The 14,460-nt window shown below is 44.9% G+C and overlaps 1 protein-coding gene across 1 annotated transcript; it reads left to right on the top strand.

Annotated features, from left to right (window-relative positions):
• Positions 1 to 626: 626 nt before the first annotated feature.
• Positions 627 to 6,941, top strand: P2RY1 (purinergic receptor P2Y1). The gene is made up of 2 exons (XM_014796613.2): positions 627 to 2,454; positions 4,612 to 6,941. Exon 1 carries the CDS (start codon positions 1,293 to 1,295, stop codon positions 2,415 to 2,417), a length of 1,125 nt encoding a protein of 374 aa, XP_014652099.1. The 5' UTR covers positions 627 to 1,292; the 3' UTR covers positions 2,418 to 2,454; positions 4,612 to 6,941.
• The last annotated feature ends 7,519 nt before the right edge of the window (positions 6,942 to 14,460 follow it).

Genomic DNA, 14,460 nt, shown 5'->3' with positions numbered 1-14,460 from the left:
AGTTAAAATGTGCCGAAGCAACGTGAAGTTTCTACTAACAATATTTTCACAAGGTCCTTTTAGAAATTCTCACGTGGATGTTACCAGTGACGTCGGGTTATTAGTATCTGGTTAACTAAGAAAAAATAAAGGAAATAAAATATTGAAATAAAAAGGAAAAAGCCGACTAGAGGGCAGGAGAGTCCCCGCTCCCTCCCTCCTCCCTCCCCCGGAGCTCGCGCTCCCTCCTCCCCAGGAGCAGGTTCCTGCATGTGCCAGGAATCCGGTCTCGGTGGCGGAGAAGGAGGCGCCCTGCAACGGCAGGGCGTGCCCGGCTGGGGGCCGCCGGCTGCCGGGAACCTGCGGACCCCTGGGCGGCTCTCCAGGGCCCCGGAGGCTGCGGGCGCGGACCGGTCCCTCCAGGGCTGCGGGCGCGGGCTGCGGGCGCTCAGAGGGTTCCCTGTGGGGCCGCAACTCCACTTCGCCGCGACAGCGGCGGAAGGGCGAGGGAGCGCTCGCGGACAGGCGCACCCGGCAGCGGCCCTCGCCGTCGCCGGCCGGGCAGCCGCGGCGGGCGGGAGCTGGGCGCGCGGCCGGCGGAGCCCGGCTCCCCGAGCACGGCCGCAGAGCGCCGGCCGGCGGCCGCCCGGGCAGGCACGCCCCTCGCTCCCCGCGGAGCCGGACTCGCCCGGTGCCCGGACTCCGCCCACCCTCGCGGGGAGCCCGGCTGGCCCGCCTGCCCCGCACTCGGGACCGAGCAGGGCCTCGCGGACGGCGCCGGCTCTGCGGCCACGCGCGCCCCGAGGGCCCCCGGGCTGGGCGCAGGGGCGCGGAGGGAGCGGCGGGACCCCAGCGCCGAGCTGCTCGCGGGCAAGGTAGGGAGAAGGAAGATGCCCAAACGAAGTTGATCTCCGGGGGAAGGAGGGTGGCAGCGCCCCCCGCGCGCCGGAGCACCGCGCAGCCAGTCGGCCGGACCCCGCGGAGCCCGCGGTGCGCTCCCCGGAGCGGACCCGCGGCGCCCGGGAAAGCGCGGTCGGAAAGTTGTCGGCGCCGGTGCCCCGCGCGCCCTGTTGTGTAACCTCGGCGCTGCCAGCGCACGGCGAAGTCGCGGCCCGGGGGAGTTCATGGCCCGCGGCGGACGCGGGGCCGGAGCCGGCGTGGGCGAGCCCCCCTGCGCCCCCTCCCGCGGGGGTCCCCGGCGCCCGCCCCCTTCCGCGCGGCCGCTTTTCCCATGCGCGCTGCGCCCCGCGCCGCCGCCGCCCTCTCGCCGCCGCCTGCCCCTCGGAGCCGCCGCCTGAGTCGGGGACGAGATAATGACCGAGGCGCTGTGGCCGGCTGTCCCCAACGGGACGGACGCCGCCTTCCTGGGCGGCCCGGGCTCGCCCTGGGGCAACAGCACGGTGGCCTCCACCGCCGCCGTCGCCGCCGCCTCATTCAGATGCTCGCTGACCAAGACGGGCTTCCAGTTCTACTACCTGCCGGCTGTCTACATCTTGGTGTTCATCATCGGCTTCCTGGGCAACAGCGTGGCCATCTGGATGTTCGTCTTCCACATGAAGCCGTGGAGCGGCATCTCCGTGTACATGTTCAACTTGGCCCTGGCCGACTTCCTGTACGTGCTGACTCTGCCCGCGCTCATCTTCTACTACTTCAATAAGACCGACTGGATCTTCGGGGATGCCATGTGCAAGCTGCAGAGGTTCATCTTCCACGTGAACCTCTACGGCAGCATCCTGTTCCTCACCTGCATCAGCGCGCACCGGTACAGCGGCGTGGTGTACCCGCTCAAGTCCTTGGGCCGGCTCCAGAAGAAGAACGCCGTGTACGTCAGCGTGCTCGTGTGGCTCCTCGTGGTGGGGGTCATCTCCCCCATCCTCTTCTACTCGGGCACCGGGGTCCGGAAGAACAGAACCACCACCTGCTACGACACCACCGCAGACGAGCACCTGCGCAGTTACTTCATCTACAGCATGTGCGCGACGGTGGCCATGTTCTGCGTCCCCTTGGTGCTGATTCTGGGCTGTTACGGGTTGATTGTGAGAGCCCTGATTTACAAAGACCTGGACAACTCGCCTCTGAGGAGAAAGTCAATCTACCTGGTGGTTATTGTCCTGACTGTCTTTGCTGTGTCTTACATCCCTTTCCATGTGATGAAAACGATGAATTTGAGGGCCCGGCTGGATTTTCAGACCCCAGAAATGTGTGATTTCAATGACAGGGTGTATGCCACCTATCAGGTGACGAGAGGCCTAGCAAGTCTCAACAGTTGTGTGGACCCCATCCTCTACTTCTTGGCAGGAGATACTTTCAGAAGGAGACTCTCCCGAGCCACCAGGAAAGCTTCCAGACGAAGTGAAGCAAATTTGCAATCCAAGAGTGAAGACATGACCCTCAATATTTTACCCGAGTTCAAGCAGAATGGAGATACAAGCTTGTGAGGACGCAAGGATCCCCAAATACCCACTTTGTAACATGGTAGGATGCTTCATAGAGCCAAGTGCTTTTTTCCCCTTTAAGTTTCTAGTAAGTTTAGAGAAAATTCAAACCAAGAAAGTAGTGAGTTAAAGAAAAAAATAGAAGTGGAAATGCCCACGCCCACGCTTAGCTTGTTTGGGTTTGCTTTCAAGGCCTCCCTTCTTTCTAACCATAAGTATGTATAATAAAATAATACTGTCCTGGTTAAACATTTACTTCTCTTCTGCCTTTAAAATCTACATGCTTTTCTGGTTAAAGTGCACTTGAGTACTGGAGCTGTTTTGATATTAATAATTTCTTCAAGAAAACTGACAACCTGAAACTTCAGTTTGTGATTCTTCTAGTCCTTATTGTTTTAATTATCCATGGTAGGAATAAATTGAAAGTCCACATTTTCACAGTTAGCGTAGTATAGCAAAATACTAAACTCGGTTCGTTCAGTGTCAGATGGACAAATCTCGGCTGTGTCCTTTTTGATCCTGTAAGCATAGGTGGTAGCTGGCTGAGTTTCTTGAGAGAATTGAATAGAAAAGTAAAATCAATGAATTTAAAAGCCTAAAATGTGATTATTGCCCAGTTATTTATAGAAAACTGCTCACTATATGTTGGGTGCTAAATGTTTGATGATGGAAACCTGCATGTGTTATCTTACAAGTAAAATGAGTTCAGAATAATCAAACTGCGTGTACTTTCCTGGTAAACACCACGAGCTCTGTTAGACTTCTTGTGATAAGGATCGTTTGCCGGCCCCACTGCTGTGCAATGCCTTAGGAGTTTGTGTTCCAGTACAAATGCTCACTCACATCTGTAAAAACAATGTAAAAATCTCAGATAAACTACAGACCAAAGCTGAGTAACTGTTAGCACGTTAAGGGATGTCGGGCAGGAGGATAGTGTTCTGTTAGAGAAGCGAGGTGGACGGTCCCCCCCACAGGGCCTGCAAACATGTTCTCAATTGTGTGAGGCAAGGGGGAGTGGGGAGAAGGCATCGTTAGAATAAGGGCTTTAGTGTAAATTACTGTCATGCTGTAAAGACTCTTTTTTGCTCTTTTGAAATGCTGGGAAGCATTGAATGCAATTTGAAAAGAAGAAGGCAGAATTTTTATAGGTTGTGTTGATAGAATGGGAAACTATAATCCTTTGCTGGATCTTGCATCCTCATATTTAAAGAAAAAAACTCCAAATATATGGGAAAGGGAAATATGAAGAATGAAATTTAAGTAGCTAAGGTACCACAGCACTGAAAGATAAGTTGTAGAAACTATTGGTCACACTACTGATGGTTTAAGAGAAGACTCTTGGCCAGTGTTTTCTTTTGTATTTTTTCTCTGCCATGCAGTAATGAGAAATCTGTAAAACATTTCAATAACTTTAATAACAGTTTTCAATGAGTATTGAATTGCTGCATTTTTAACCTTTGAAATCTTTAAATTCTATATAATGTAGAATAATGAGGTGAGTTAACACAGTTTATAACTCCAAACAAATAAATCCAGTGTCAAAGGAATTTTTAGTGGTGAAAACCAGCCCCAATAAAGCCAACAGCAGAGTCTGCATTTGATGGTGGAGTGACTTGTTTGAAAGCACTGTATAAGTAAAGCAATTTGGGGCTGTGTCTTAAGGCAAGAACCTTAGTGCCCTGTGGGACGTGGTGACAGGAAAGTCAGGGCTTATTTCAGTTCTTGCAATGCCTGGGAGGACTGAGGATTTGTGAGACCTGTTTCTCTTCAAGTTGCTCAGTTTATCCAGTCTCAGGCCACCAAGACCAATGAAGAAAGTCTGTGTTTAGCTTGCTCAGAAGTCATTCTTTTTCACATGTTGAGTGTTGATGCACAGAATTGTAGAAACCAAATCCAGAGGAAACCTTTTAGATGTCTGACCTACACCTCCTCATTTTGAGGAAAGACAAAGTTAGCTAGGTCGTCACTTGGTTAGGGTCCTACAGCATTGTCTGCTGTGAAATCCTAGAAGAAAAAGTCTAAAGTCTGTCATTACTGTGTTGTCCCTGTCAAACTTCCTGTTCAGTGAGACAAGATTAATATCGCTAAATTGACCAAAATGGAAATTTCAAAGCCTGTACCACCCTTGACTCAAAGGCTAATGGCACACGTTTGTATCATATTTCTTCACCATTTATTTTAGTCTTCTTGCTTTTAGGTCTCAGATGCCCAGCCTGGTTTACAGTATGTGTTAAGTACATTGTTTCAGCCTCCAGAGAACTTTCTTTTGGAGTGTGGACCCATGAGGAGGTGGACAGTCACTAGAAATGCCCTTTTACTCCTTGGCATGATTTTTCCAGAGTGTTTCTTCTTTAGCTTCATACATCACGTAGTGGACAATGACTTGTGAATGCATGCCAAATAGTGACAAGAATGATCTTGCCACCTCCTTCCAGGTGAAAAGAGGTCTCTGGGAAGAGTCTGTGCGAACGGTGAAAGCATGCAGAGGGTCAAGATGAAGCAGTGATCTATTGGCTGGAAATCTGATTCATGACATATGATGATATGAGGAGGTATTTTAATACTAAAGGTAGAAATCTGTTGGCATTTTGATGAAAGAACTGCTAAAGTTATAGAACTTACCAGTTAACTAAATTTCACACTACAAAACTATTTTAATGCCAAGTTCAAGGTGTTTTGTGGCTCACAAATTGGCATCTTTGACTCTTTGAACATCAGTGTGTATTTGCATTGAAACGATAAAAAGACAAACTAAGAAGAGATCCAGCATGAGAATAGGATTCGGAGGTTAACACCTTGACATCGCCACTTGTCCAGCTGTGGAACTCTTGACCCTTTCAAGACATCCATCTGTTGGGGACCTAGGGGACATGGTAAAGCGTTAAAACCACAGCCGGCCAGAGGTACGTGCAGTCTGCTCCTGTGTGCCAGTCCTGGCTAAAAATGCCTACACAGTTCACCAGCTGTGATGTGGACCCGTGACCTATACGTTTTCTCAGTCTGCTCAGGCGGTGCACTAACCTGCCTCTGATACAAGAGATGTCAGTGCTTGTAGCAGCTGGAATTGGACTGGTGACAAGAAGATGTGTAACTAGTTAGAGATATAGGGAAGCTTTAACTTTGCTCATCAAATTGTAACTATCATAATAATATTTATTGTTGAAGCTCACAGTCCTTCAGTTGTACAGATTGACACTTTCTTGAAAGATCCAACATACAGATGTAAATTATATTTATTGCAATGTACAATATTAATATGTCACACTGGTATATTTTACATAATATATGATGCATAGATAAAATGAGAGTTGTATTTTATGATGCTTTTCAAATAGTACCTTGAAATGTTTAAGTCTTCAGATTTTTTTTTAGTCTAAAATATGAAAATCTGTTTTGTGATACAAGTGATTAATTTTCTCTATAAATGCTTCTGCATGTTTACTTTTTTATTTAGGGTTCTTCCTATATAGACACAATTTGGTGTCAAACTATCATAATATCAATAGTAAATACAAAATATCTTAGCCAGACTGGGTCTGTATTGTCTACATTTTATATGATATTATAGAAAAGTTTGTATTATCTTTTCAGGACATTTAGAATTGTGCCCCCAAATATAGTCAGAGCTTCCATTTCCAAATGCAAAAACCTTGTCCTAAATTCAAAGTAGATCTCTTATGTTTGAGAAGTCTGGTGGGATGGGCATTATAGATACGACATTAGAATTTAAGGGAAATCTTTAGGGAGATGGGAAGAGAGGCAGCTGGTTTCGTCAGTTACTGTGCTCAGTTCTGCTTAGATTTCTGTGTTGTGTTTCTTCTTGAGGTGAAATAGTATAATCTTAATTTCTTTGAGATGGAGTTTCTAAGTAACACACTACCAGCAAGTTCAACACTGCTGTTAATTTTAATCTGTTTTCTTTGCTCAGTTGATAGCTTTAATTCTCAGTTTTATAGTGATAACTGTATATTATTTGGCTGCTGAATTCTGTTACAATTTTTTATTCTGTTGTACATTGTATTATACATATTAAAATTAATATGAAGGGGAATATATGTTACATATAAAAATTTGTGAATTTGAATTCTAGTATGTTTTAGTGCTTTTGCAAAAATTTTTATTTTTATATTATCTGTGATTTTAATATAGATAATTGAACTAGAGTTCATTGTGATTGATAGTGCCATTGAATGAGCAGTATGGAAACAGCGTTACTTGACATTTCGAGCTTTCTCAGGTTTGTCTAAACAGTAGCTTAACAAATTCTGGACTAGTTGTGTGTAATTGTGTTTTAAATAAAAGGAATGCACATTTCTTATAAGTTTGCATGCCTGAGTGTACAGTATCACGCGTGTGCGTGCATATGTGTGTGTGTGTGTCTAAGGCATGGCAGCCAACTTTATATCTGCTACTTATAGCTGCTTATAATAACAGCAGAGCTTTGATGTAATCTTGGTCACTAGAACTGTACCTACCATAGACAAGTAAAACTGAAAAAGTCTCAATAAACTATGAAATGTGGTCTAATGGCTTCTGAGTGTTATAGTATCAATACTTATGAGTTTCCCCAAATTTTGAGGCATACTATTATACTGGAGGGCAGATATTGTAGGAGGTATTGAAGTAACCCAGGCATTTCTTAAGGTGCAGCCTGGACTGTAAGAAGTGAAGTGTTTAAGAGAGAACCTGGTACAATTGATAAAATTATCATTGTTTGATATTTAATCATTGGTAGGAATAGGACCTAATTATTTGAGGAAATTGTGGAATTCAGCCTTAATACATATTTCTCATACTAGTGTTCTGTCTTTAAAATGTTAACTGTAATCTTTTCTAATTAATCCATGCAAGTAATTGTACTAATAATCCTGTGTTTTTTTTTTTTTTTTTACCTATTAGCCTGCATAGCCTGCTTCTCTCGTTTATTAAAAATATGTATCTGGTGCTGTGCAGTGAAAAAATGTATGCAGAATGGGAGCATGCTTAAAGCATCGCCATTTTGTCCTCAGTGGAGAAGATAAGCACACAGTGGTCCTGGGCTGGGTTTTCTGGTTGTCTGCAGACGCAGGGGCCCTGTCACAGAATCCTGTGGGTCGAAAAATGCACATCTCTCGCAGCCCTTAGGATACGGTCACTCAGGTTTAACTCCTTAAGCAGCTGTGTTCTCTAGACTTTGCGCCCTGATAACCCTCGCTGGCTCTCATCAGCTTTGGTAGAGTTGTGTGGGTGCGGGAGTGTGTATTTTTATTTAGTGTATTCAGAGAGATTATGCAGATAACTATCTTTCTGATTTCAGGAGAACTTACTGTAAAGCTTTGAGCACCTTCTGAGTTTCAAAATCACTTTGGGATTAGAGTCAGAGAAGCTTCTCTCTGCACAAGTAAATACACTGCATTTAAATTCTCTTTTATACTCTGTTTTCAGGAGGTTTAGAATTTTGCCCCGAAATATAATCAAAATTTCCGTTTCCAAATGCAAAAAGCTTGTCCTAAATTCAAAGTATATCTGTTATGGTTTAGCAGTCTGCCGGATGGGGCATTGAAGACACAGTAGATGTCACTAGAAATCCATGTTAATGTTAATACTGGGCTTACTTGCTTTAACCAGGCAAGGCTATATTGCTTTGGGGTGGCCCCTGGGGAGTGACATCCCCACCCAGCAAGGTTGCTGGGATCGAGGGTCCAAACAACAGCTGTGGATGGACTCGGGCCCCTGGGCTGAGCAGTGACAGCACTCAGCCCCTTGGAAATGGACATGGGAGGGGGTGGGAGGCACTGGGAGCAGTCAGTCCTGCACAGAGGGGAGAAGTGCACTGCCTTTCCTGAGTACTTGAGGAGGAGAAATCTCTCACGTGGAGGTGGAAAGCCCTCGACGATGGAGCGGAACAGAAAGAGGCCTTGGAGATGATCCAACCCCATCACCTTGGTGTGCTTGTGAGAGCACAGTTTTCCAATTCAGAGGGGGAACTAGCAAGGGACTCAGGTTCTCACTCCGGCAACATTCCTCCCACATCCCAGGGCTCTTCCAACCGGGTCTATATCCATTGATGGGTTAGGAAATCAGTGCAGCGGGTTGTGATCAGCACTCTCACAACATGAAATACAATATAGCAGAGTCCATAACTCGGTGAGGAAGGCGTTGTGATATTCGTTTCAAACACACACACACTCACGTTCACAGACACAGCACATACATTTACATGTGCTTGTGTCCTGGGTTGCAGTGGAGATTTGATTTCTTACTGAGCACCTGGTCAAAAAAGTTCAAAATGACACTATTCTACTCAGCAAAATGTGGCATGGAGTTAGAGGAACAGAGGATGAGAGATCATTTTCGAAGACTATTTTTAAATAAACAAACACAAAGATGCTTAGTAGTTAATTTTGTTACGTGCATTCTCCTTTTTTTAAATGTTATTTTCTTCTGATGATTACATTCAGAATTCTCAAAGAAATTATTAAAGCAGCATTTAGCCGACACCTGAGGATAGCTATTTGCAGTTAAAGATAGTATATTTGAAACTCAGATTTGTGTAAACTTTGATAGCTTAACTCTTCACACTGTTCTCTCTGGTTTGAACAGTTAATAGGAAAACAGCAAATGTCCACTATGTTTAAGAGTATCAGCTTTGCAGTCAAAACGCTTTGGGTTTGAACCCACCTCTGCCACTTACAACTTGTGTACTCTGGGAGGTTACTTAAATGCTCTGGGCTGTGTGGTCCTCAACTATAAAATGGGGATAACAATTTGCAGCTCATGGGATGTTGGGATAATTAAATGAAATAAAATATGCAAAGCACCTACCACAAAATACACACTCAATAATGGTAGGTACACCATTCTTGAGGCTGCTAAGGATTTTGCCACTCCATATGCTGTTTTGCTGTTGTTATTGTCGTTTCTGTATCTATTAATACAAATATTAATATTTCTGTTGACTTCTTTCCTGCCATGGAGGCTTTGTGGATCTTTTAGAAATTCATGCCGTGGGGTAGGAGTGGGTCTCCTAGAAATTCTAACTGTAGGATTGAGTGCATTTAATAGTGTTCTCTTGGACACTCCAATGAATATCTGAGGTCAGACAGTAAGCAAGTACTCAACTTTCTGATGCTTTGCACTGTGATATTCACTGTGCAGGACAAAGACATACAAGGCAAAGTGTGTCCAGCTAAAAATACAGCAACACACAGGGTCTGCTGACTCCTTAGTGGGGCCTCACTCTCAGGTTCCTGGTCTATTTTCAGTCACCACAATCCAGAGTCTGGTCTTCAGTTTTGCAAATCCAGAAACTTGATCTCAACAGTTCACCTAGAGTTCACCAACTTGGGGCACTGACTCACACTCAGCAAACTGACAAGAGAATCATTTACCAACCAGAACGGCACCTCATGAGTCTATATCGGCCATATCCCCGTCACAATAACAGGCATCTGCCTTTTTGTTCAATTTAATTATGGATCAGAAAGTTGCCTACAGAGCTTAATATAAGAGCACCGAGAGCTGATCTTCTTGAAAGGCATTTCCAGTAGGATAGAGGAGCTGAAAGAATTGCCTGTCCTTGGAGATAGTGGTCATGATAATCAGCATCCATCCTGTACTTGAAAAAATCTTGCCTGCCTGGGACAGCTTAGCAGCACAGAGATTGAACATTTCACGTTTGCTTATTTTCTTTTAAAATCAGTCACCACCATTATTACTTCTTTGCTGGCAAATTACATTTTAGTGATGTCTCCCAATGGTGGGCGTGGGAGCAGGGTGATGGTGGAGAAGGCTGCAATGCTTGCTAAGTTGGAGATCCTTAGAAAACATCCAGTTGGAAAGGTGCAATGTGTCAGTCATCATGAATGCTGTTCCAGAGTTCAGGGCAGAGGTGTGACAAGGGATAGAGGTTCGGGAATTGTCCATGTGCAAATGATAACTGTAACCAAGGAAGCAGGTGCAATCACTCGGGGAGTATGTGTAGACACAGAAGAAAAAGGGCAGGCAAGGGAGGGGGGTGAACTAAAAACACCACTAACACTGATGGGATAGACTGGCAGGAAAAATCGGAGTCATCGAAGATCCCGAAAAGCCTCCTGAAGGAATCAGTCTTGGAAGAGAGTTTCAGGGAAGAGGTAAATCTGTGTCACTAGTTACAGAAGGGACCATGAAGAGTCTGCTGGATTTGGAAATTGGAAAGCATTGGTGTTTAACTGAGAGCACTTTTAAACCAAAAAACAATGATTACTGATCACTGAAGAAGTGTTTTGGTGATGACATTGAGGAAAATAGGTTAGTGGTTTGAGGAGAAGACAGAGATTAGAAATAGAAAACAGTATAAAGAGACATTGCTTGATAATTCCAGAGGGAAGCGGGTCCCTGGGGAAACTGGAGTAGATGGGTGGCACCAACAGAGCAAGGGGAGGGACGGTCTCAGGAAGGAGTGGTGGTGGTTTTGAGGATGAGTGGCGGTCAAGGCTGTCACGGTGGAGGAGAGCTGTAATTGGGGGCTAGCGTGTTGGCTGGGTCACCAAGTGGCAGGAAGACGATGGGAGTTGTGGAGGAGACTGATTTGAAGGTCAGTGGATGAGAGCACTGAGAAAGGCAGCAGCTAGCAAGAATTCGTTGGCATCACTCTCAAAAGAGAGACTTATGTGGCGGTGGGGGAATAATGTCAAAAGTAGTGGGGAGCTGAGAGAATGCCTATCCCTTTTCTGATGAGTGAGGGAAGCATGATAGGAGAAACAGCCTCCACTGGGGAAAAGACTGAGCAAAGTATTTTATGGGGAATTGTCAGCAGGTTTTGGGAAGGGAAGGTTGAGGGTACAGAAGTTTCCTTTGGAAAGAGTGAGTCTCCAGAGCATAGCAGAAAGAAGGGCGGTCACGAGAGGGGCGAAGTGGGAGGTGAGGGGAAAGAGCTGGATAGAGAAGAAAAGTCTGGTGACAAGCGAACTTGTCCCAAGGACGTTATACTAGATCGTGAGAATGAAACAGGCAAGTCGTAGAAAGATCCCACGGTGAAAATAACCAACGTTTCCATAAGAACTTTGGTGATACGTTTCCCCATGGCCCAGACTTCGTCTGTCCTTGGGTGGATGGGATCAGGGAGAGGAGAATAGACTGGCTTTAGGCAGTGATCGAGAGCTTGTGTGGTGGTTTCAAAACATAGCTGCAGATTCATCGGCATTTTTCCCAGTAAGAATTGGGGTCTATTGTCCGTCCCTTTGAATCTGAGAGGGTTTGTGATTGTTTTGACCAACAGAATAAGGCAGGAGTGATGCATTGTGATTCTAAGACTAGGTCATAACAGGCAGCTTGGCTTCCCCTTTGTGGTTTGGAGCATTCTCTCTTGGAGCTCCGAGTTACCATATGAGAAGCTGACCACCTTGAAGCCACACTCTGGAGAGGCCATGCAGAGAGAGTACTTGGTTAAGACCTCTGAAAAGAGGTGGTGTGTGTGTGTGTGCGTGTGTGTGTGTGTCAGAGAGAGAGGGAGAGTGAGAACCAGAGAGCCTTTAGCCACTCAAGTCACACCAGCCCAGGCACCAGACATGTGCACAAAGAAGACTCGGATCCAAATGCCAGCCATTCGAGTCCCTCCCAGCAGCCTGAGTCCCAGCCGAGGCTGCAGACATCACGGAGCAAAGACCAGCCATCTTTGCTGAGACTCGTGTGAAAACCTGACCCACAAAATCTATGGGGACAATAAAATTGTGATTGTTTATGACTTTGGGGTAGTTTGTTCCACAGTGATAGGTAACAGAAACAGCCTAGGACAGACTATAATTGGGGCTGCCGAGGTGGTGGTATCTCACAATTGTTGCTTTTCTGTGTGCCCAGGTAGGAGTGGCCAGCGTGCAGTGGAGATTGGGGTGGGAATGACTCAGGAACAGGTGGCACACCCCTAACCAGGGAAGATGTGCACTTACAGGCACAGGTTTAGAGTGCTGGGTGCTCGCTCAGATGTCCATTCGGGTTGGTTAAAGATAGTGCCTGACCGTGGCTAAATATTTCTACTATTATATAACCCCTGCCTCCAAAACAGTGCCAGGGATCTAAAAGGCACTTAAATTGGCACAAAAAAATTCACAAATGGAGACTAGTTAAGAGGTAGATTGTATCAAGAAGACTTGAGTGTAAAAGGATTTCACAGAGAAGAGAATTTCGGTTGAACAAGAATAGACTGAGAAAGTACATTCATGGAGGCAATTATTAAAAAGCTGGGTTAAAGGTAGAATAGAATTTAACATTCAGGAGGAAGAAGGGCGGCTATGCCATGCTCGCTTTTTATTTGGGGGTAGAGGTTTGAAGAAAAAATGAGCAAAGGCAGCAGATTGGAAGAGGACGGACTCAGGGAGAAAACAGATTCTCTGCGGCTCAGGAGGCAAGAGAATGGAAGGGTAACCAGCAGAAGGAAGCCGCAAGTGAGAGAACAAGCAGAGAGGCTCGCATCTGGTGCAGTCGGGGAGAGAAAGCCATGAAAATTTTAAGTCAGGGTAATGAAGTTATGGAGAATCTGGCAAGGGAGGCAGAGACCTGTGAAGACATTGTTGCTCTAAGCAAGACTTTCAAAGAGTGGTGGTGGTGGTAAAGTAAGGAGGCAGAGGCCCGAAACATTTTGCAGGGAGAAATAACCAGCTGTGGGGTCTGAGTACAATGGAGGAGAGAAAAGGAAAAGTCAAGGATGACTGAGGTTCCCTCTGGAGAATCCGGAATAATGGTGGTGATTCAGACGGAAATAGGACGTTGCAAAGCGAAGAGATGAGTACAGACAAGCATGAAAACAGACTCGAGGCCCCTGTGCCAGAACTGTTACTCTGTTTATTTTTCTAGACCTCAACTTGATTTTTATGAGCCTCTCTTCTACTAATCTGATTTGATTTCACTTTATTCAGTTCTGCCGCCCTTCTCCTCGAAGTTGTGACTTAAATCCATAAAGCAGGCACTTGTTGAAAGGAGGGATCTGGTCCACATCATCGTCTCTCGACACTGGCAGCTCCGAGGGGATACATGCCCTTTTTGGGATAATAGCATCTCATGCTGGGGCGCGGGGCATCCTGTGAGTGCTCCCAGGCCATCCCTTGAGATGTACCACAAAGCAATTTCTATTCAGGGATTTTTCTGCCTCCCAGGAAAATGTAAAAGAAAAGAATTTTGGAATGTCAAAAAGGAAGTAAGGACACAATAAGCAAAAGTATAGGTAAAGAGGTTAGATTTTCCTTATTTCGAGTTTTCTAAATTATCTTTGATGCTTAAAGCAAAAACTATAATACTGTTTGATTTGTTTGTAAATGTACATAGAGGAAATATTTAAGATAATTACTTTACAAATAGGGGAGGGTGAAGGGACATAAAGGGAGGTAAGGTTTCTAGACTGCACTTGAACTGGCAAAATGATGACAACAGTAAATAGGAAAAGTTATGTCCATATAATGGAATAGCTAGGGCTACAACTAAAAAGTAGTTAAACAAAGCAATGCACTCAAAAACAGTATAGATTAAAAAAAATTGGATTCTAAAAAAATATTCAAGTAACCCACAGAAAGGCAGGAAAAACAGAGAAACAAAAAACAGAGAGCATAAATAGAAATGATAGACTTAAACCCTAACATATCAATAATTATATTAAATGTAAGTAGGTCTAAATATACCAAGTAAAACTCACAGATTGGAAAACTGGATTTGAAAACACGACCCAACTTTATTCTGCCCATAAGAAACTCACTTCAAATAGAACAAAATAGGCAGATTGAAAATGAAAGAATGGGAAAGATGTATCATATAAACACTAATTAAAGAAACACAGGAGTAACTATAGAAGCTAATAGAAGATAAATTACCTTCAGAGCAAAGAAAATTAGCAGAGACAGCAAGAAATATTGTATAATTATACAAGGGTCAATCCACCAAGAAGATACAGCAATCTTAAACATGTATGCACCAAAAAACAGAACTGCAAAATATGTGAAACAAGAAACTGATAGACCTGAAAGGAGAAATAGACAAGTCCACAAGCATAGTTGGAGACTTCAACATTCCTCTTTCCATGATTGATAAAACTTCCATA

The sequence above is a fragment of the Ceratotherium simum genome, chromosome 5 (genome assembly GCF_057802395.1).
Source record: "Ceratotherium simum simum isolate JZ-2026a chromosome 5, ASM5780239v1, whole genome shotgun sequence".
In the NCBI taxonomy this organism is placed as follows: Eukaryota; Metazoa; Chordata; class Mammalia; order Perissodactyla; family Rhinocerotidae; genus Ceratotherium; species Ceratotherium simum.
The sequence above is the reverse complement of the archived record's forward strand: the minus strand, read 5'-3'. Positions and strand labels throughout refer to the sequence as shown.